At 52.2% G+C, this 22330-nt stretch overlaps 2 protein-coding genes across 3 annotated transcripts in view; one reads left to right on the top strand and one right to left on the bottom strand.

Moving 5' to 3' along the window:
• Window positions 1-776: 776 nt before the first annotated feature.
• Window positions 777-2966, top strand: zgc:114119 (uncharacterized protein LOC619273 homolog). 2 transcript variants are annotated; one of them, XM_038268630.1, is made up of 4 exons: window positions 777-1079; window positions 1199-1357; window positions 1432-1521; window positions 2745-2966. In XM_038268630.1, the coding sequence occupies exons 1-4, from the start codon at window positions 930-932 to the stop codon at window positions 2835-2837; spliced, it is 492 nt and encodes a 163-aa protein (XP_038124558.1). In that variant the 5' UTR covers window positions 777-929; the 3' UTR covers window positions 2838-2966. The 2 variants fall into 2 exon arrangements, with proteins under 2 accessions (XP_038124558.1, XP_038124557.1); XM_038268629.1 differs by having other exon boundaries at window positions 780-1079; window positions 2742-2966.
• Window positions 2967-5368: 2402 nt separating this feature from the next.
• The window catches only part of ext1c (exostoses (multiple) 1c), a 30437-nt gene continuing 13475 nt past the window's right edge, over window positions 5369-22330 (bottom strand). The window contains exons 3-12 of the mRNA XM_038268642.1: window positions 12573-12666; window positions 8904-9011; window positions 8012-8131; window positions 7203-7335; window positions 6949-7067; window positions 6663-6758; window positions 6505-6591; window positions 6278-6438; window positions 5876-6047; window positions 5369-5799 (exon numbers count right to left, since the gene is read on the bottom strand). Of these exons, the coding sequence (XP_038124570.1) occupies window positions 5614-5799; window positions 5876-6047; window positions 6278-6438; window positions 6505-6591; window positions 6663-6758; window positions 6949-7067; window positions 7203-7335; window positions 8012-8131; window positions 8904-9011; window positions 12573-12666 (1276 nt within the window). The 3' untranslated portion in view covers window positions 5369-5613. The remainder of the gene's footprint in view (window positions 5800-5875; window positions 6048-6277; window positions 6439-6504; window positions 6592-6662; window positions 6759-6948; window positions 7068-7202; window positions 7336-8011; window positions 8132-8903; window positions 9012-12572; window positions 12667-22330) is intronic.

Genomic DNA, 22330 nt, shown 5'->3' on the forward strand with positions numbered 1-22330 from the left:
AAGAGGAAATGATGGGAAAAAAAAACAAAGAAAAACAATAAAGGAGAAGAAAAATAGACAAAAATTTACTCCTAGAAATCTGCATGAAACTCATTTATCCAAACATCTGATCGTTCTGCTTCTGAGAACAGCTGAGCCGCTTTAGAAGCTTCTAAACTTTATGGACCAACAAAAAACAGGATTTAAAAACTGAAAAAGGAAATAGTTTTATGGTCGATATTAAACAGATAAATAAATCAACTGAAAATAAATTCAAAGCAGAAGTTTGAGCCGTTGGTCATTAAATGTTAAACTAAAAGTAAATGGTTTTCATTTTTAGGAAGAAGTTATAAAAAAGCTCAGCATGTTTGGGAAAGTTGACATTAGTGAACAGGATGGTGAGCATGATGGTGAACAGGATGGTAAACAGGGTGGTGAGCATTATAGTGAGTATAATGGTAAACAGGGTGGTGAGCATGATGGTGAGTATGATGGTGAACAGGATGGTGAGCATGATGGTGAGTATGATGGTGAACAGGATGGTAAACAGGGTGGTGAGCATGATGGTGAGTATGATGGTGATCAGGGTGGTAAACAGGGTGGTGAGCATGATGGTGAGTATGATGGTGAACAGGATGGTAAACAGGGTGGTGAGCATGATGGTGAACATGATGGTGATCAGGGTGGTAAATATGATGGTGAACTCTGAACGTTTCCGCTTTATTCAGGATGAAATCAGGGGAAGCCTTGCAGCTACCAGTCACCGCCGCTGGGGGCGCTAATCCCACCAAGCGCTGCGTCGCACCAGAAGAAGATCGACCGGAAGTGATGCAATGAGCGCGCGGCGAGCGATCGGATGAGGATCAAAGGGGATGAAACGAACTTCTAGGTGATTTTCTGCAACATCTGAGAGAGAAAGCAGCTGCAGCGTCACTTCCTGCCTCAGCCTCATGGCGGCGCCCCTCCCCCAGCAGCAGCAGCCCCCCCCCGGGCCGCTCCGGGAGATCTCCCCGGTCTTCCTCTGCAGGATCGGACAGGAGACCGTGCAGGACATCGTCACGCGCACCATGGAGATCTTCCAGATCACGCGCGCCACGCAGGTAAGCTGGTGATGCAGACCCACGGCTGCTCCTCAGGGAGGAGCTGAGGAGGTTCCTGCAGGAGCGTGTGGTCCCGAAGCTTCTCCTCCTCTCTGTCTGTCTGTCTGTCTGCGCTGCAGCTTCCTAACGGAGTGACGCAGAGCCACGTCATGTACCAGGACCGCTTCGGGAAGCTGCAGGAACATCTGCGGCAGCTGGCGCTGCTCTTCCGGAAGCTGCGGCTGCTCTATGAGCGCTGCGTGGAGATGACCTCTGACCTGCAGGAGGCGCCCATGGAGGTGAGGCTGCAGCTGGATCCGGGTTCTCCTGGGTTCCTCCTGCAGGACTCATGTTCTGTGTTCTGTGTCCTCAGCTGGTCCCCTACGCTGGAGAGGAGCCCGCTTCCATCCGAGCAGAACCCTGCAGCCCGGCCGTCATCCAGGAGCGGCAGGAGGTTCTGGAGGTGAGGGTTCTCCTGCCAACGGTTCCGCTCCAGTCCACTTCTAAATGGGCTTAGAGACCCAACATGACCCAGAAAAGTTCTGGTTCTGATCCAGACTGAAGGAATCTTTGCCTGCAGTTCAGGAATCCAGAACCAAGCGGATCAGAACCAGAAGCTATGAGTGCAGAACTGTTCTGTTAGGGGACCTGCATCAGGCTTCGGTTCTGGAGGTCAGAGGTGAGAATGATCCGGTACCGGATCCAGACTGGATCCGGTACCGGATCAACAAGCAGAAACAGGATCTTTGGATCCTGTGGAACCCACAGAACTTCAGTTCTACCAACTGGTCCCAGAACCAGGGAGAAGTTCTGAAGGAGCGGGCTCAGCTCCAGCAGCTGGTTCTCCTGGTGATGAGGGACCAATGATCCGGATCTTTCTTCACATCCCAGGAATGAGCTGTAGCTCCTCACAGCCGCCTGTAGGGGGCAGCAGCGCCTCACTGCATCCTCATGCTTCAGGGACCTACAGAACAGGGCGGTCCGTGGATCCAGTTCCGTGGGTCCGGCCCCGGGGATCCCGTCCAGTGGGTCAGGCTCCGGGGGTCCGGTCTCGTAGGTCTGGTCCGGTCCAGCGGGTCCGGTCCAGCGGGTCCGGTCCAGTGGGTCCGGTTCTGGGGTCCGGTCCAGTGTGTCCAGCTCCGTGGGTCCGGTCCAGTGGGTCCGGTTCTGGGGTCCGGTCCAGTGTGTCCAGCTCCGTGGGTCCGGTCCAGCGGGTCCGGTCCAGCGGGTGTGGTTCTGGGGATCAGGTCCAGCGGGTCCGGTCCAGCGGGTCCGGTCCAGTGGGTGTGGTTCTGGGGGTCCGGTCCAGTGTGTCCAGCTCCGTGGGTCCGGTCCAGTGGGTCCGGTTCTGGGGTCCGGTCCAGTGTGTCCAGCTCCGTGGGTCCGGTCCAGTGGGTCCGGTTCTGGGGATCAGGTCCAGTGGGTCCGGTCCAGCGGGTCCGGTCCAGTGGGTGTGGTTCTGGGGATCAGGTCCAGCGGGTCCGGTCCAGCGGGTCCGGTCCAGCGGGTCCGGTCCAGTGGGTGTGGTTCTGGGGGTCCGGTCCAGTGTGTCCAGCTCCGTGGGTCCGGTCCAGTGGGTCCGGTTCTGGGGATCAGGTCCAGCGGGTCCGGTCCAGTGGGTCCGGTTCTGGGGTCTCCAGCTGCTTGGTTCCTGCTCCTGATGCTCAGCTTTGTCTCCTGCAGAAGGTCCGTCAGAAGAACCAGGAGATGAAGGTTCTGATGGACCAGATGAGGAACCTGCTGTGGGACGTCAACGCCATGCTGACGCTGAAGAAGTGACACTGATGAGGAAGACCAGCACCCTCCTCTTCCTCTGCTGACTGATGCTGTGGGGGGCGGGGTCTCTGTTCTCTGATGTTTTTGGTAACTGACATGTTTTTGTATGAAATAAACAGTTTTTTAGTAAAATGGAGTCTTTGATGATGTCAGCTTCATGTTCACCTCAAACCCAGAAGGTCTCCCAGGTTCTCAGCTCCTCCTCCTGCCTGATGGAGGAGTGACGGAGCTCCTCCTCCTGCCTGATGGAGGAGTGACGGAGCTCCTCCTCCTGCCTGATGGAGGAGTGACGGAGCTCCTCCTCCTGCCTGATGATTCCTCCTCCCGTGGGAGAAGGGAGGCGTTTGGACCCCCACCCTAGCGAGGACAGAGTAGTGGACCTCTGTCCTCCATGAGATGTTTGTTTATTTATGGTTCTATTCTAGAGGAAAGGAAACAAACTAAAGGTTTTTCCAAAATGTAGAAATAATTTGGTTTTCTAACCACAGGCATCATTTTTTATTTTTCTTTGAAAAATATTTCCTTGGAAAATAATGAAATCAAATTGATTCCTGGTGGGAAAGTAAGTTCTTTATAAAAAATACAAATTGTTTTTTAGTCTTTTAAAAAGAAAAAAAATGAATTATAAAAAAACAAAAACATTTTCATTTTCACGGAGGGGAAATGGAGCTCCTGTTTGATCCGATTGGTCAGATCTGAAGGGACTCGTTGACCTTAGGGGACTCGTTAAGCTAACATTTTTGATTGATGGACTAGAGCTATTCTTCTAGATCAGGATTAGAACAGAAGCTGCAAACGGTTTTAGGACACCAGCTGTTTTTATCATAAGCTGATCTTAGAACATTTAGTTTTTAGGACCCTGAAGGAACCATGGTGAGAAAGCAGAACCCAGTGATGAAACCATGTAGAACACCTTGAAGAACCTTTGGAGAACCGTAGCAGAACTCAATGACAATCCTGCAAGGAAAGATGTAAACTTTAGGAAAACTATGGAAGTATGGAAATACTTTAGGAACCCTGAAGAAGGAGCCTTTTAGAACCCTGTAGTTCTATGAGAACGCCATAGGAATAGTTCTAGAACCCTGTTAGAACCCGCCGGGAATAAGGAGCCCCGTTAGAGGAGCCCCGTTAGAACTAACTAGGAATAAGGAACCCTGTTAGAACCCGTGGGGAATAAGGAACCCCGTTAGAACCCGTGGGGAATAAGGAACCCTGTTAGAACCCACTGGGAATAAGGAACCCTGTTAGAACCCGTGGGGAATAAGGAACCCCGTTAGAACCCACTGGGAATAAGGAACCCTGTTAGAACCCGCCGGGAATAAGGAACCCCGTTAGAGGAGCCCCGTTAGAACTAACTAGGAATAAGGAACCCCGTTAGAACCCACTGGGAATAAGGAACCCTGTTAGAACCCACTGGGAATAAGGAACCCTGTTAGAACCCGCCGGGAATAAGGAACCCCGTTAGAACCCACTGGGAATAAGGAACCCTGTTAGAACCCGCCGGGAATAAGGAACCCCGTTAGAACCCACTGGGAATAAGGAACCCTGTTAGAACCCACTGGGAATAAGGAACCCTGTTAGAACCCGCCGGGAATAAGGAACCCCGTTAGAACCCACTGGGAATAAGGAACCCTGTTAGAACCCGCCGGGAATAAGGAACCCCGTTAGAACCCACTGGGAATAAGGAACCCCGTTAGAACCCGCCAGGAATAAGGAACCCCGTTAGAACCCACTGGGAATAAGGAACCCCGTTAGAACCCACTGGGAATAAGGAACCCCGTTAGAACCCACTGGGAATAAGGAACCCCGTTAGAACCCACTGGGAATAAGGAACCCTGTTAGAACCCGCCAGGAATAAGGAACCCCGTTAGAACCCACTGGGAATAAGGAACCCTGTTAGAACCCGCCAGGAATAAGGAACCCTGTTAGAACCCGCCGGGAATAAGGAACCCCGTTAGAACCCACTGGGAATAAGGAACCCTGTTAGAACCCGTGGGGAATAAGGAACCCCGTTAGAACCCACTGGGAATAAGGAACCCTGTTAGAACTCACTGGGAATAAGGAACCCTGTTAGAACCCGCCGGGAATAAGGAACCCCGTTAGAACCCACTGGGAATAAGGAACCCCGTTAGAACCCACTGGGAATAAGGAACCCTGTTAGAACCCGCCGGGAATAAGGAACCCCGTTAGAACCCACTGGGAATAAGGAACCCTGTTAGAACCCGCCGGGAATAAGGAACCCCTTTAGAACCCGTGGGGAATAAGGAGCCCCGTTAGAACTAACTGGGAATAAGGAACCCCGTTAGAACCAACTGGGAATAAGGAACCCTGTGGAAACCTGGTTGTTGCCATCATCTCCATTTTCTCTCCGGTTCTGCTGTGTTCCCGATCAGACTTCAGGCTCCAGCTGGTTCCACGGACTCCGCCTGTGAAGTCGGAGCTGAGGGATGTAGAACCTCTCCAGAACCAGTGTGACGTGAAGCCGAGATATTCTGGTACCTCTAATGGAACAGAAGCAAGGAACCAGAACCAGGTTGGATCGCCGGGCCGATCAGGAACCTCTTTATTGTTTTGACATATTTTACTGAAACAATCTGTTTAAGATCAGCGGTTCTGGTTGGGTTCTACCAACAGAACCAGTGACGGTTCCTCAGGCGTTCTTTCTGCAGCGGTGACACTGTCCTTTGGAGTCCATTTCCCTCTGAGACCCGGTCCTGCCAGAAGCATCCAGAACCAGGGGATCGGGCCAGAGAGGTCCCCCCTGTGGCGGCTCCTGGCGCTACGCCCGCTCCAGGTCTTTGTACCGCTTCCGGAAGACGGACACCTGGTCCTTGAAGAGAACCGGGTCGAGGCGCAGCTGGGAGTGGACTAGCGGCATGTAGCCGAACCAGCTGGCGAAGGCGTTGACGCAGTCCTGCCGCTGGGCGAAGTGCTCCGGGTGGGCCCAGGGGGCGCTGTTCACGCCCTGCCAGGGAGACGGACATTTAGGGAGAACCAGAACCTGAACAGACAGCAGCCGGCGCTGGAGGTTCTGGACGTACCTGTGGGGGCAGAACCTCCTTGTACTGCTTCCTTTGGGCCACCTTGACTGGCGGTAGGTGGGTGGCGGCAGACACCAGGAAGTTCATCAGGATGTCCTCGCAGTTGGCGGTTCGGTCTACCAGCGCCCGCAGCGACTGCGGCAGGAAGTGGGAGAACAGGAAGTTGTAGTACCTGCAGGAACATCAGCACAGCGTCAGCGGGTCCATCAGAACCACTTTCTCTCTAAACCTGACCCCACATGTCAGAACCAGCTCTAAAGGTTCTGTGGTTCCGACCAGATTCTGGAAGCTCCAGCTGTGACGGAGAACCAGTTTGATTTCTAACTGGACTAAAATAACCCCAGAGGTCCGGTTGGGACCAACGGTCTGGGAGCGGTTCTGATGGATCGGCTGCTGTTGGACCTGTGGTAGAAGGCGGCGCCCGTCAGGACCATGGAGTACTCGTTGGTCCATTTGGAGGTGTAGCCCCAGGCCTGCTTCAGCGGGTCCCAGAAGTGGCTCCGGGGAGGATAGCCCACGATCCGGTCCGGGAAGCTCCTCCACACCAGGAAGGCGAAGTTCACCTGCAGAGCAGAACACGGGTCGGTTCTGGTTCCGAGCGAGCGGGTCCACCTGTGGTCCTCACGTACCTCGCTGGTCAGCAGCACCGTGTCCTCGTCCAGGCTAAGCACCGCCTCCGTCTCTATGGCGACGTGAGGCAGGAAGCGGCTGGTGGTCTGCAAGGAGAGCGGCGGGTCAGGGAGCTGACACTCAAACAGGAAGTGATGTCACAGCCGGCGGCTCTCACCTTCCTCCTGCCCTCCGTCACGATGAGAGGGACGGGCATGGGGGGCCACTTGCTGCGGCTGGGGGGGGGCTTCTCGCAGTTCCACAGGATGATGATCTGGAACAGAACCGTGTGTTAAACGGACCGGAACCAGAACCGGAACCTTTCCTGGACCGGATCACAGGCTGCAGCTTCGCTTTGGACCCAACAGAACCGGCACACAGAATGTTCTGGTTCTGGCCGGTTAAACCTGCTACAGAACAGAACCACGTTCAGAGGCTCGGAACCCGGAGGTCCGGTTCTTTACCTGTGAGCAGTACTTGGACTTGGAGACGACCTGAAGCAGCTTCATGATTGGCTGTGACTGGGAGACCAATGGCGAGACGGCGTGGATGACGGCGGTGAACTCGTGACCAGAACTGATCCCTGGAACAGAGCAGAACCGATTCAGAACCGGGTCAGACGGAACCATGCTGTCAGAATGAACGCCTGGAGGAGAACTACAGGTTCTAATGAGACGCGGATCAGAACCGGCCGCTGGCGGCGGGTGGAGGCGCCTACCGAGGCCCAGGTGGTAGAAGGGGAAGTGGGCCAGGTGGGTGGAGAACTCTGGCAGAACCAGCAGACCTCCTGGCAGCGAGTTCCACATGTACTTGTTCCTGGAGATGTGAGAGAAGATCCGGTCCTTGATGATCTGAACACAGAGAGGAGAGGAACATCAGTCAGCAGCTGGATTCCAATTCAGACGGCGGCCCCCCCCCACGGCCTGAAGGTCGCCTACATCAGCACGTCACCATGGCGACGTCCTGTGACCTGCAGCAGGAGCATCCAGAACCTCTGACCTGCTCCCCTTTGGTTCTGGTTCCTCCTGCAGCGCGCTGACTGAGCCAGCAGATGGAGATATGTTTCTAAACGGTTACCATGCCAACGGTGACACCAAAGAGGAGGAGGTCAGGAGGGACGGAGACGCAGAGCAGCTCCTTCTGACCAACGACAGGACAGAAGGAGAGCAGGCGAGGCCGCCACCTACTGGCTGCAGGTGCTCAGTCCTCCAGAGCTGCTCCATCCCATCATGAACACACCTGAATGAGGGGGTGGAGCCTTTAGCTCAGGTGTGTTAGAGCTGCATCACAGGATGGATGCAGGCCTGGATACCAGAGACCTGGAGCTGGAAGGTTCCACCACCTTTCAGCCTCTTCCTCAAGCCGCTGCTGCATCCGTCCGCTTTATTTCTGGGACACAAATCTTTCTTTCTAGAATTTCTTATTGGATCTTTAGACCTCATACTGGTTTTCACCCAAACTGGGAACCAGTAGCCTTCATTAAAGCCAACAGAACCAGCCTGGAGGCTCTCTGGGTTCCAGGCTGACCTCCAGTGTGGTGAGGACAATCTTGTCCACAGAGGAAAAGTAGGCGTCCCATAACATCTGTGTCCTCTGACGGAGCTCCAGGACCCGCTGGTTTGGTACCGCCCGCACCGTGGATGGCACCTGGGGACAGAAGAAGAAGAGGACAGTCCGATGAGTGAGGCTCTGTGTGGACAGAGGACAGCAGAGGACAGCAGAGGACAGAGCAGCTTCTCCTGCTGTGGGAGGGGCCAATCAGACTCTGGAAACGTTTTTCTGGTTTGGATCCGTTTCCTGTTCGTTGATCAGAGCTACTTTATGATTCTGTTTGATCAGAACCGGTTAGAAACCTGCTTTCTGTCCGACCGTGAGAATAGTTTTTATTTTCTGACCAATGAGCTCGTCTCTCTGCTGTCCTGCTGACCGTGGCCCCTGGGAGCCGCTGCTATAGATACCAGGGGCCGCTCTGCATGTTGGTTATGATGGAGATTATCATCACTTCTCTTTTTATCCAAATCGATGCATAAAGGGAAATAATTTTTTTTTTTTTGTTTTATTGCTCCTTTTATTTCGGTGCAGCTTTCAGACGTGATTCATGTCTGGATCCGTCTGATCCTAAAGAATAATCATCAGCCTGAAAAAGGTTTGTTTCATTATTTAAAGTTATTTTTTATTTTTGAATCATATATTAAATAAATAAATGAATGTTAAATTTACTCATTTTATTGTAAATGTATTTATTTGGTGTTCAGTCAGGAGGATAAAGGCCTGAGGACAGCAGAACCAAACACTTCATGGTTCTGCAGGTGTTCTGCAGGTGTTCTGCAGGTGTTCTGCAGGTGTTCTGCAGGTGTTCTGCAGGTGTTCTGCTGAGCATGCAGAGGCGGGACCCTCAGAGCGCTGCAGGTGTGTTTACCTGCAGCAGTAACCTCTCGTCTCCCTCCACGACGGCCTGGTTCCACTGGATGACATCAGAGAAGGGCAGCTCCCAGCCGTTACTCAGCAGGACAGGGATGCACGCCGCCTGGACGCACAGCGGAGCAGAAACAGGTGGGGGAGGGTCAGATCATCTGCTGAATGCAGGTGAAGCTAAAGATGGATCTGCTAATAAGGACGGCTGCTTCATTCAGGATGGATGAAGGATCCTCTGATGGAAATAATTCCTGTTTCTCATGTCAGACCTGGAAACAGTCGCTGCTCATCATTTACTGAGACATGATCTTCATCCATGGCTCAGAGAGAGGACAGAGGACAGGGGATGGAGGACAGAGGACAGAGGTCTGTCCAGCCTGCTCACACTCTGAGTATTTATAAAACTCAAACTGTATGTTTGGACTCTGTTCGGAGTCTGAAGGAACAAACCTGAATACATAAAGTACGAGGTCAGATCCTAACGAGGGCCGGCCTTGGCGAGGTCGGGTCCTAACGAGGGCCGGCCTTGACGAGGTCAGATCCTAACGAGGGCCGGCCTTGGCGAGGTCGGGTCCTAACGAGGGCCGGCCTTGACGAGGTCGGGTCCTAACGAGGGCCGGCCTTGACGAGGTCGGGTCCTAACGAGGGCCGGCCTTGGCGAGGTCGGGTCCTAACGAGGGCCGGCCTTGACGAGGTCAGATCCTAACGAGGGCCGGCCTTGACGAGGTCGGGTCCTAACGAGGGCCGGCCTTGACGAGGTCAGATCCTAACGAGGGCCGGCCTTGGCGAGGTCGGGTCCTAACGAGGGCCGGCCTTGACGAGGTCAGATCCTAACGAGGGCCGGCCTTGACGAGGTCGGGTCCTAACGAGGGCCGGCCTTGACGAGGTCAGATCCTAACGAGGGCCGGCCTTGACGAGGTCGGGTCCTAACGAGGGCCGGCCTTGACGAGGTCAGATCCTAACGAGGGCCGGCCTTGGCGAGGTCGGGTCCTAACGAGGGCCGGCCTTGACGAGGTCAGATCCTAACGAGGGCCGGCCTTGGCGAGGTCGGGTCCTAACGAGGGCCGGCCTTGACGAGGTCAGATCCTAACGAGGGCCGGCCTTGACGCGGTCGGGTCCTACCGCGGGCCGGCCTTGACGAGGTCAGATCCTAACGAGGGCCGGCCTTGACGAGGTCGGGTCCTAACGAGGGCCGGCCTTGACGAGGTCAGATCCTAACGAGGGCCGGCCTTGGCGAGGTCGGGTCCTAACGAGGGCCGGCCTTGACGAGGTCGGGTCCTAACGAGGGCCGGCCTTGACGAGGTCAGATCCTAACGAGGGCCGGCCTTGGCGAGGTCGGGTCCTAACGAGGGCCGGCCTTGACGAGGTCGGGTCCTAACGAGGGCCGGCCTTGACGAGGTCGGGTCCTAACGAGGGCCGGCCTTGACGAGGTCAGATCCTAACGAGGGCCGGCCTTGACGAGGTCGGGTCCTAACGAGGGCCGGCCTTGACGAGGTCAGATCCTAACGAGGGCCGGCCTTGGCGAGGTCGGGTCCTAACGAGGGCCGGCCTTGACGAGGTCGGGTCCTAACGAGGGCCGGCCTTGACGAGGTCGGGTCCTAACGAGGGCCGGCCTTGACGAGGTCAGATCCTAACGAGGGCCGGCCTTGACGAGGTCGGGTCCTAACGAGGGCCGGCCTTGACGAGGTCGGGTCCTAACGAGGGCCGGCCTTGACGAGGTCAGATCCTAACGAGGGCCGGCCTTGGCGAGGTCGGGTCCTAACGAGGGCCGGCCTTGACGAGGTCGGGTCCTAACGAGGGCGGGCCTTCACGAGGTCAGATCCTAACGAGGGCCGGCCTTGGCGAGGTCGGGTCCTAACGAGGGCCGGCCTTGACGAGGTCGGGTCCTAACGAGGGCGGGCCTTGACGAGGTCGGGTCCTAACGAGGGCCGGCCTTGACGAGGTCGGGTCCTAACGAGGGCGGGCCTTGACGAGGTCGGATCCTAACGAGGGCCGGCCTTGACGAGGTCGGGTCCTAACGAGGGCCGGCCTTGACGAGGTCGGGTCCTAACGAGGGCGGGCCTTGACGAGGTCGGGTCTTAACGAGGGCCGGCCTTGACGAGGTCGGGTCCTAACGAGGGCCGGCCTTGACGAGGTCGGGTCCTAACGAGGGCCGGCCTTGACGAGGTCGGGTCCTAACGAGGGCCGGCCTTGACGAGGTCGGGTCCTAACGAGGGCCGGCCTTGACGAGGTCGGGTCCTAACGAGGGCCGGCCTTGACGAGGTCGGGTCCTAACGAGGGCCGGCCTTGACGAGGTCGGGTCCTAACGAGGGCCGGCCTTCACGAGGTCGGGTCCTAACGAGGGCCGGCCTTGACGAGGTCGGGTCCTAACGAGGGCCGGCCTTCACGAGGTCGGGTCCTAACGAGGGCCGGCCTTGACGAGGTCGGGTCCTAACGAGGGCCGGCCTTGACGAGGTCGGGTCCTAACGAGGGCCGGCCTTGACGAGGTCGGGTCCTAACGAGGTGGACTTGGCCTCAGTCTGATACCTGGACTATCTCCAGGTCAGTTAGAGCAGAGACACTCGGTCCACTGTGGACACCTGGACATGTCCTGCAGACCAAGCCGAGCAGAACAGCTAGTGTTCCTAATGGATGCAGCAGGGGGCAGCAGAGAGCCAGCAGATCAGGATCCTCCACCTGATGGAACCAGCATCTGCATGGAGTTAATGGACCCATCCGGGCTGAGAGTGGACCCTGACCCAGTTAGAGCCGCTTTCAGAACCACAGAGCTCAGCAGGACAGGAAACACTCAGATGGATCAATATGGAGAGGAAGGTTCTGGAGCCTCGTTAGCGGCGCCGCTTCCTGCTGAGTGGGAGGGGTCTCCTCTGAGGGACGGAGCTGCTGATGCTGCAGGAGGCTCTGATCTAATTAGACCTCCAGGACAGGAAATGGATCCATTGATCCTCCAAACAGCTTCTCTTTGGGACCCAGAATGATTTAGCGACTCTGTTCTGTTTCCAGTCTGTCCATCAGCAGGAACGTCCTAAAGATTCACTCCAGATTATCTCATTTAGGAATAATAATCTGCAGCCCTGAGGCAGATTATTCTTAGCAGTAGATTACAGATGGATCCGTTTAAATGTCTGATGGTCGAGGTTCTCCGTCCAAACCTGATCCGACTGTGAAACAGAAGGAAAGTTTTTCACTAAAGTCTGGAAACGAAGAATAAAACCAGCTTAGCGTCACTGAACCCGAGTCTAACCACAGATGTTCTGGCCTCAGAGAACCCAGCAGGAGAACCCCTGGATGTTCTCAGTCTTCCAGGTCATCGTTCCAAAAACATCAAAATCAATCCGCTGGACTTTGTCTCCAAGTTTGAAGACGTTTCTCTTCCATCCAGGAAGATTTTTCAATTCAAAATGTCAGAAATCTGGAAACTGGCTTTTCTAGATGTTCTCATCCAATCGGACTGAGACAGAGAAGAACCTCAGACCTGCAGCCAGAGAAGGAGCTACTGAGCTCTGACTCGGGGCAGCAGGTCACTGATGGACGCCGCCGCTCGCAGTTAACGTATAAAACTGTTGAGAACCACGTTTCCTCCTCTTCATCATTGAAGTTCTGCTTCAAAGGCCTGTTCTTCACTCATTATGGACCCACAGATCAGAGAGGAACATCTGGAACATCTGTTTACCTGCAGAGACTCCAGGAAGCGGAAGGAGCCCAGCCGTCGACCGCGAGGAACCAGGCAGAAGGTGGAGTTATGGAGGAGCTCCTGGTAATCAAACCTGCGGAGAGGAGAGTAGAAGAGAGCTTCAGCTTTTCTTTCATCGCCGCCGTCAACCTGACGGTGTAACCATGGAAACAGAGTGATCCAGACGCATCTGACTGAAGCAGATCTACAAATTCAGTTTAGCCTGACAGACGAGGCTTTGCTCCTCCAACTGGTCAGCATCATGGAAACCAGTCAAACCAGTGTGACAAGATCTTTCATCAACGATCCAGAATGTTCAGAACCAGCAGCTCTAATCCGGCAGCACATCTGGCTCCATGTCTCTAATCTGGGATTAACAGCAAGGTGCGCCCAGCAGCAAATCCTGCCGCACATCTGTCACTGCAGAACATCATCATCATCTTCATCATCATCATCATCATCATCATCATCATCATATCCTGGATGCTCACAACAGTTTATTAACGCCTAAATTAACTTCAAACGTAGAAACCTGCCGGCAGAATATGTTGGCTTTTATTATCCTGCTGCCTGCAGTTTGTAGCACAGACCTGAAAAACGCTAACATCTACTTCCAGCCGCCACCAACAGGAGGGGCCGAGCAGAGAGGGCAAAAGTACTCACTTTCCGTACTTGAGTAAAAAATACTCTGGTAAAAGTGGAAGTAGTGATTAAACTTCTTTACTCAAGTAAAAGTAACAAAGTACAGGCTTGTAAATTTACTTAAAGTATAAAAGTAAAAGTAGAAACCACTTTTTTCATGCCGTTGCCTACATTTTAAATGGATGTCTGCCAATAGGACTAGATCTCCGTTGTGTTCATTTTCAATCATCTCGTCGTCCATGCTACTATGCTAACGCCACCGCCACCAAGCTGCAATGATTTGCCGCCAATGAATACCGCCGAATCTGTCGATTCATCTTGTAGTGGTGCGTCAAATGCAACGTAGATTCCCATCCAATTAGATTGAATTTGGTATTGATGACGTGAAAAATAATAACGGTAACTCCATTGAAATGATTCAAAACTAAAGTAACGAGACAATTTTTTTAAATGTAAGGAGTAGAAAGTACAGATATTTGTGTAAAAATGTAAGGAGTAGAAGTAAAAAGTCGCCATAAAAATAAGTAGTAAAGTAAAAATATCAGAAAAATCTACTTGAGTACAGTAACGAAGTATTTGTACTTCGTTACTTCCCATCTCTGGGGCCGAGCATCAGAGATGAAGCAGCAGAAGCTTCTCTGATGGCGTTTGATGTGAACGTAGCATCAGACTCTCTGATTGGTTGAATTAAAGGATGAAACATCATGAACCTAAAATGATGTCATGTCTTCCTGATCAAATGTCCACCTCTGGTCCAGCTCACCTCCTTCCATCATCAGGACTGAAGTAGCAATGGAACAAAGACTAAAGTTAGCTGCATGCTACCTCCACCTGCAGGACATAACCCCCCCACGCCACACAAAGACTAAAGATGTGATCCACCAAGGTGACACCCGATGGTTCTGCTACCCGCATGGACCCGTCAGAACCTCTTCCTCCATCATGTCAGAAGGAAGGTTGTGAGCTTCTGGACCTCCTCTTCATGGACAGAACCGTAGTTCTCAGTCTGGGAGGATGATACTTGTTTGCTCTTCCTCTGCAGAACCTCTAAATCTGCAGCCAGAGCAGAACCAGAACCTGCAGCGGGCTGGAACCCAGAACATCTGCTCCAAATGAGCGAAGCAGAGGAGCAGGCAGCGGTTCTGACCCATCAGCTGCTCCCCTGAAGGTGATCTTCACAACGACCCGTCCTGTTGGATCCGGCCCGCCTCGTGTGTCTGGGGCGACCCGATCCCTCTGCTGGCCGGCGCCTGCCGCCATTCCCAGCTGCTGCTCAGAATAGCCGCTCCAAGGACGCCGGGGGGAGGGATTACAGCAGCTGACCAACTTCAAACAGCAGCTACTCCTGCTGGAAAGGAGCTACTCCTGCAGAACCTTCTCCTTCATGGTTCCTCCTTCATGGTGTGACTCCTTCAGGGTGAGTCTGGGTCAGAACAGAACCAAACAGAAGGGACCTGGTTGGACAGTCGTTTCCTGTCCTGCTGTCAGTGACAGAGCCCCACAGAATGATGCTGCCTCCACCATGCTTCCAGCTGCCTCCTCTGACCAACGTCCTTCTGTTTCAGACCAGAGGAGGCAGGATCTTCTCTCCTGGTCTGTCTGTGGTTCCTGTTCACCTGAAGGGGGCAGCCTGGATCTTCTTCCAGGCCTTCAGAGCAACATGTTTCCACCTGGTCAGCAGAGATCAGGAGAAGCTTCAGCAGAGAGCTTCTGTCTGAAGGAGGAATCCCTCTGTGATGAAATGTGACGCCTGGTTCCTCAGAGGCCCTCATTCAGCTCCAGGCCTCCGTCAGACGGAGCGGCTCTCAGAGCAGGGAGGGGAACAGAGCAGGCAGTGTGCAGGGACTGGCCCGGCTCCAGGAACTCTCCAGAACATTCCTGGGAGAGACGGGCGGACGGCATCCTGCTAAACAAGCGCAGCAGCAACTGAAAACAGGAAGCAGCGGGTTGTGGAAGGAGATCCATCATATTAGCCAGATCTCTGCCCAGTTAATGGGTTTTCTGCTGCAGCTTAGAGCTCATCTCCTCGTTCTGCTGCTCAGTCGGGGAAAATCACAGCTTTAGCAAAGGTCAGGCCTTCTAACATTAAACCTTCTACATCAGGGGGGGGGGGGTCTCCTCCAGCAGGAACCAGCTGTCTGCAGCGAAACGTAAGAAGATGCTCTCTGAGCGCTTCTGTCAAGGGAAGCAGCTGTGAAGCTGGAATCGGTGATCAGGACGCACGTTTACACTCCCTTTGCCTCACATTTCACCACGACGTTCACGCTGATGGAAGCTGCAGGAGAATCTGCATCTCTGCAGAAAGCTGCTCCTGAAGGAGCTGAAAGTGGAGCAGAAACGCTGCAGATGTTCAGCTACAGAGGATCAACTGCAGCTGATAAACATCAGCTTTAAAGATCTCTGACTTCCTGTTTCCAAGCATCTGAGTTTCTATCTGAGGAGGCCTATCTATCGGATGAGTCCGATCGGATGAGTCCGATCGGATGAGTCCAATCGGGCAGAGCAGCCGTCATCTCAGGGATCCTCTGAGGCTCTCAGTGATGTCACTGCAAAACTCGCCGTTTACCAAACACTGATGAAAAACTCCACTTCAAAGAGGATGTGATGCAGCGATAATGACATTAGAATAGAATAAAATAGAATAGAATCAATTAGATTAGAAGAGAATAAATTCGATTAGAATAGAATAGAATAAATTAGATTAGATCATAATAGAATAGAATCAATTAGATTAGAATAGAATAGAATCAATTAGATTAGAATAGAATCAATTAGATTAGAAATCCCTTTATTGTCCCATAACGGGGAGATTCTGGTGTTTCCAGCAGCAAAAAGATAATAGAATAAAATCCTGGAGTCGAGCCTCTGGCAGCGTAGACCTCCTCCTGCCTGACCTGGCAGCGTAGACCTCCTCCTGCCTGACCTGGCAGCATAGACCTCCTCCTGCCTGACCTGGCAGCGCAGACCTCCTCCTGCCTGACCTGGCAGCATAGACCTCCTCCTGCCTGACCTGGCAGCGTAATCCTCCTCCTGCCTGACCTGGCAGCGCAGACCTCCTCCTGCCTGACCTGGCAGCGTAGACCTACTCCTGCCTGACCTGGCAGCGTAGACCTCCTCCTGCCTGACCTGGCAGCGTAGACCTCCTCCTGCCTGACCTGGCAGCATAGACCTCCTCCTGCCTGACCTGGCAGCGCAGACCTCCTCCTGCCTGACCTGGCAGCATAGACCTCCTCCTGCCTGACCTGGCAGCGCAGACCTCCTCCTGCCTGACCTGGCAGCATAGACCTCCTCCTGCCTGACCTGGCAGCGCAGACCTCCTCCTGCCTGACCTGGCAGCGTAGACCTCCTCCTGCCTGACCTGGCAGTGTAGACCTCCTCCTGCCTGACCTGGCAGCGTAGACCTCCTCCTGCCTGACCTGGCAGTGTAGACCTCCTCCTGCCTGACCTGGCAGCGTAGACCTCCTCCTGCCTGACCTGGCAGTGTAGACCTCCTCCTGCCTGACCTGGCAGCGTAGACCTCCTCCTGCCTGACCTGGCAGTGTAGACCTCCTCCTGCCTGACCTGGCAGCGTAGACCTCCTCCTGCCTGACCTGGCAGCGTAGACCTCCTCCTGCCTGACCTGGCAGTGTAGACCTCCTCCTGCCTGACCTGGCAGCATAGACCTCCTCCTGCCTGACCTGGCAGCATAGACCTCCTCCTGCCTGACCTGGCAGCATAGACCTCCTCCTGCCTGACCTGGCAGCGCAGACCTCCTCCTGCCTGACCTGGCAGCATAGACCTCCTCCTGCCTGACCTGGCAGCGCAGACCTCCTCCTGCCTGACCTGGCAGCATAGACCTCCTCCTGCCTGACCTGGCAGCGCAGACCTCCTCCTGCCTGACCTGGCAGCATAGACCTCCTCCTGCCTGACCTGGCAGCGCAGACCTCCTCCTGCCTGACCTGGCAGCATAGACCTCCTCCTGCCTGACCTGGCAGCGCAGACCTCCTCCTGCCTGACCTGGCAGCATAGACCTCCTCCTGCCTGACCTGGCAGCGCAGACCTCCTCCTGCCTGTCCTGGCAGCGCAGACCTCCTCCTGCCTGACCTCCATCAGACCGTCTACCTGCGATGGATGCAGCTATGGAGGACAGAGGATTCTAACCCGGCTTCGTTCTGGGACCCGGTTAGTCGCATCTATGACTCATCGTTCTGCTGGTTGCAAAGGTGTGAAGGTCACCATGGATGCAGCTGATGATGTCATCCGTGGAAATGGGTCATTAGAATCAATCTTCAGGCTCAACATTAAACTTTTAGGTAAGCAGGAAAAATACAAATTTTAAAGGAGATTAATAAATTAATTTAGATCAAACTGAGCTTTAAATGCTCATTAAAATACTAATAATTAAAGCTACGACATTCCTCTGATGTCAGACCTCTCAGATCGCTTCATGATAAAAAATAACCTCACTGTTACCATAACAACCCCCCCCCCCCCATCAGCTAAATACTGAGCTAGCTTTATACTAGCTAGATATATATTTAAAACTAAATATTTGTTCTTTTATTTACTAAATATTTAGGTTGAAAACTAAATAACTTCATTAGGAAAATAGAATTTTACCTTCTGAAAAATATTAACTTGGTAATTTTAATATAAATAAAGTAACTTTGATATTTATAAATGTAAGATTCATATAATTAGAATAAGCCTTGGAAAACTAATTCTTTTTTTCTTTTACATCAGAAATAACTGAAATATTTCCTTATTTCAACTTTTCAATCGGCGTCTGATGATGCATCTGATGATGCGTCTGGTGATGCGTCTGATGATGCTGCGGAGGAGGAAACCAGTTCCTCCTCCGCAGCATCAGCATCTGGAAACGCTCCGACCGTGTTTACGATTTAAAGTCTTATTATTATTTTAGACTCCATGCAGTTTGATCTGGAAAGTGGGGCACTAACCAACGTTAGCAACCTGCTAGATAAGCTAATCAGCCAAAACTCACTAAAAGCAGGTTAGAAAACTCACCATCACAGCTGGTGAAAAGTTCCCTCCTAAAGTTGGTGTGAAACTCATGAGCATCATCTGATTCACTACTAGTGTGAAAACGACTCTTAGTGTGAAGCTGAGAAACATCCGTCAGTTTGTCTCTGATTTTAGAGACGAGCTGCAATAAACCGATCAGGCTCCGTCCCCTCACCTCCTCCATCATCTCTGTCCTCCTCTGCAGCACCTCCCAAACTCCTCACACTTTTAACAGAACAAGCAGCAGCCTCAGCCCACACAGACTGCAGGAGGAGAGGAGGAGCTGTATACTCCAGCTCTCTATGTTCTGCAGCTCTCTATATATAGCTCTATGTCTGCAGCTCTATGTTCTGCAGCTCTATGTCTGCAGCTCTATATTTGAACCTCTATGTCAGCAGCTCTATGTCTGCAGCTCTATGTTCTGCTGCTCTATGTCAGCAGCTCTATGTTCTGCAGCTCTCTATATATAGCTCTATGTCCGCAGCTCTATGTCAGCAGCTCTATGTCAGCATCTCTATGTCCGCAGCTCTATGTCAGCAGCTCTATGTCTGCAGCTCTATGTCCGCAGCTCTATGTTCTGCAGCTCTCTCTATGTTCTGCAGCTCTATGTTCTGCAGCTCTCTCTATGTTCTGCAGCTCTCTCTATGTTCTGCTGCTCTATGTCAGCAGCTCTATGTTCTGCAGCTCTCTATATATAGCTCTATGTCCGCAGCTCTATGTCAGCAGCTCTATGTCAGCAGCTCTATGTCTGCAGCTCTATGTCTGCAGCTCTATGTTCTGCAGCTCTATATTTGAACCTCTATGTCAGCAGCTCTATGTTCTGCAGCTCTCTCTATGTTCTGCAGCTCTCTCTATGTTCTGCAGCTCTCTATATATAGCTCTATGTCCGCAGCTCTATGTCAGCAGCTCTATATCTGCAACTCTATATTTGAACCTCTATGTCAGCAGCTCTATGTCTGCAGCTCTATGTTCTGCAGCTCTCTCTATGTTCTGCAGCTCTCTCTATGTTCTGCTGCTCTCTCTATGTTCTGCTGCTCTATGTCAGCAGCTCTATGTTCTGCAGCTCTCTATATATAGCTCTATGTCCGCAGCTCTATGTTCTGCAGCTCTCTATATATAGCTCTATGTCCGCAGCTCTATGTCAGCAGCTCTATATCTGCAGCTCTATGTTCTGCAGCTCTATGTCTGCAGCTCTATATTTGAACCTCTATGTCAGCAGCTCTATGTCTGCAGCTCTATGTTCTGCAGCTCTCTCTATGTTCTGCAGCTCTCTCTATGTTCTGCAGCTCTCTCTATGTTCTGCAGCTCTCTCTATGTTCTGCAGCTCTCTCTATGTTCTGCTGCTCTATGTCAGCAGCTCTATGTTCTGCAGCTCTCTATATATAGCTCTATGTCCGCAGCTCTATGTCAGCAGCTCTATATCTGCAGCTCTATGTTCTGCAGCTCTATGTCTGCAGCTCTATATTTGAACCTCTATGTCAGCAGCTCTATGTCAGCAGCTCTATGTCTGCAGCTCTATGTTCTGCAGCTCTCTCTAGGTCAGCAGCTCTATGTCTGCAGCTCTATGTTCTGCAGCTCTCTCTATGTTCTGCAGCTCTCTCTATGTCAGCAGCTCTATGTCAGCAGCTCTATGTTCTGCAGCTCTCTATATATAGCTCTATGTCCGCAGCTCTATGTCTGCAGCTCTATATTTGAACCTCTATGTCAGCAGCTCTATGTCAGCAGCTCTATGTCTGCAGCTCTATATTTGAACCTCTATGTCAGCAGCTCTCTCTATGTTCTGCAGCTCTCTCTATGTTCTGCAGCTCTCTATATATGGCTCTATGTCAGCAGCTCTATATCTGCAGCTCTATGTTCTGCAGCTCTATGTCTGCAGCTCTATATTTGAACCTCTATGTCAGCAGCTCTATGTCAGCAGCTCTATGTTCTGCAGCTCTCTCTATGTTCTGCTGCTCTATGTCAGCAGCTCTATGTTCTGCAGCTCTCTATATATAGCTCTATGTCCGCAGCTCTATGTCAGCAGCTCTATGTCAGCAGCTCTATGTCTGCATTTCTATGTCCGCAGCTCTATGTCAGCAGCTCTATGTCTGCAGCTCTATGTCCGCAGCTCTATGTTCTGCAGCTCTCTCTATGTTCTGCAGCTCTATGTTCTGCAGCTCTCTCTATGTTCTGCAGCTCTCTCTATGTTCTGCTGCTCTATGTCAGCAGCTCTATGTTCTGCAGCTCTCTATATATAGCTCTATGTCCGCAGCTCTATGTCAGCAGCTCTATGTCAGCAGCTCTATGTCAGCAGCTCTATGTCTGCAGCTCTATGTTCTGCAGCTCTATATTTGAACCTCTATGTCAGCAGCTCTATGTCTGCAGCTCTATGTCTGCAGCTCTATGTTCTGCAGCTCTCTCTATGTTCTGCAGCTCTCTCTATGTTCTGCAGCTCTCTATATATAGCTCTATGTCCGCAGCTCTATGTCAGCAGCTCTATATCTGCAGCTCTATGTTCTGCAGCTCTATGTCTGCAGCTCTATATTTGAACCTCTATGTCAGCAGCTCTATGTCTGCAGCTCTATGTTCTGCAGCTCTATGTTCTGCTGCTCTATGTCAGCAGCTCTATGTTCTGCAGCTCTATGTCAGCAGCTCTAGTTCAGCAGCTCTATGTTCAGCAGCTCTATGTTCTGCAGCTCTATGTTCTGCAGCTCTATGTTCTGCAGCTCTATGTTCTGCAGCTCTATGTTCTGCAGCTCTATGTTCTGCAGCTCTCTCTATGTTCTGCTGCTCTCTCTATGTTCTGCTGCTCTATGTCAGCAGCTCTATGTTCTGCAGCTCTCTCTATGTTCTGCTGCTCTATGTCAGCAGCTCTATGTTCTGCAGCTCTCTCTATGTTCTGCAGCTCTCTCTATGTTCTGCTGCTCTATGTCCGCAGCTCTATGTCCGCAGCTCTATGTCAGCAGCTCTATATCTGCAGCTCTATGTTCTGCAGCTCTATGTCTGCAGCTCTATATTTGAACCTCTATGTCAGCAGCTCTATGTCAGCAGCTCTATGTTCTGCAGCTCTATGTCTGCAGCTCTATATTTGAACCTCTATGTCAGCAGCTCTATGTCAGCAGCTCTATGTCTGCAGCTCTATGTTTGAGCTCTATGTCCGCAGCTCTATGTCAGCAGCTCTATATCTGCAGCTCTATGTTCTGCTGCCTCTATGTCTGCTGCTCTATGTTCAGCAGCTCTATGTTCTGCAGCTCTCTCTATGTTTCTGCTGCTCTATGTCAGCAGCTCTATGTTCTACCCATCAGCTCTCTCTATGTTCTGCTGCTCTATGTTCTTTTGCAGCTCTATGTTTCTGCAGCTCTATGTTCTGCAGCTCTATGTTGTCAGCAGCTCTATGTCAGCAGCTCTATGTTTTTCTGCAGCTCTCCCCTATGTTCTGTAGCAGCTCTATGTCAGCAGCTCTCTATTATAGCTCTATGTCGCGCTCTATGTCAAGCCATTTCAGCTCTATGTTCTGCAGCTCTATGTCTGCAGCTCTATGTCAGCAGCTCTATGTTGCAGCTCTCTTATGTTCTGGCTCATCAGCAGCTCTATGTTCTAAAGCTCTCTCTATGTTCTGCAGCTCTATGTTCTGCAGCTCTATGTTCTGCAGCTCTATGTTCTGCAGCTCTATGTTCTGCAGCTCTATGTCAGCAGCTCTATGTTCAGCAGCTCTATGTTCTGCAGCTCTCTCTATGTTCTGCTGCTCTATGTCAGCAGCTCTATGTTCTAAAGCTCTCTCTATGTTCTGCTGCTCTATGTCAGCAGCTCTATGTTCTGCAGCTCTATGTCAGCAGCTCTATGTCAGCAGCTCTATGTCAGCAGCTCTATGTTCTGCAGCTCTCTCTATGTTCTGCAGCTCTCTCTATGTTCTGCAGCTCTATGTCAGCAGCTCTATGTCAGCAGCTCTATGTCAGCAGCTCTATGTTCTGCAGCTCTATGTTCTGCAGCTCTATGTTCTGCCGCTCTATGTTCAGCAGCTCTATGTTCTGCAGCTCTCTCTATGTTCTGCAGCTCTCTCTATGTTCTGCAGCTCTATGTCCGCAGCTCTATGTCAGCAGCTCTATGTTCTGCAGCTCTATATTTGAACCTCT

Source organism: Cyprinodon tularosa, unplaced genomic scaffold, assembly GCF_016077235.1.
Source record: "Cyprinodon tularosa strain WSP-4 unplaced genomic scaffold, ASM1607723v1 ctg706, whole genome shotgun sequence".
NCBI classification, from domain to species: Eukaryota; Metazoa; Chordata; class Actinopteri; order Cyprinodontiformes; family Cyprinodontidae; genus Cyprinodon; species Cyprinodon tularosa.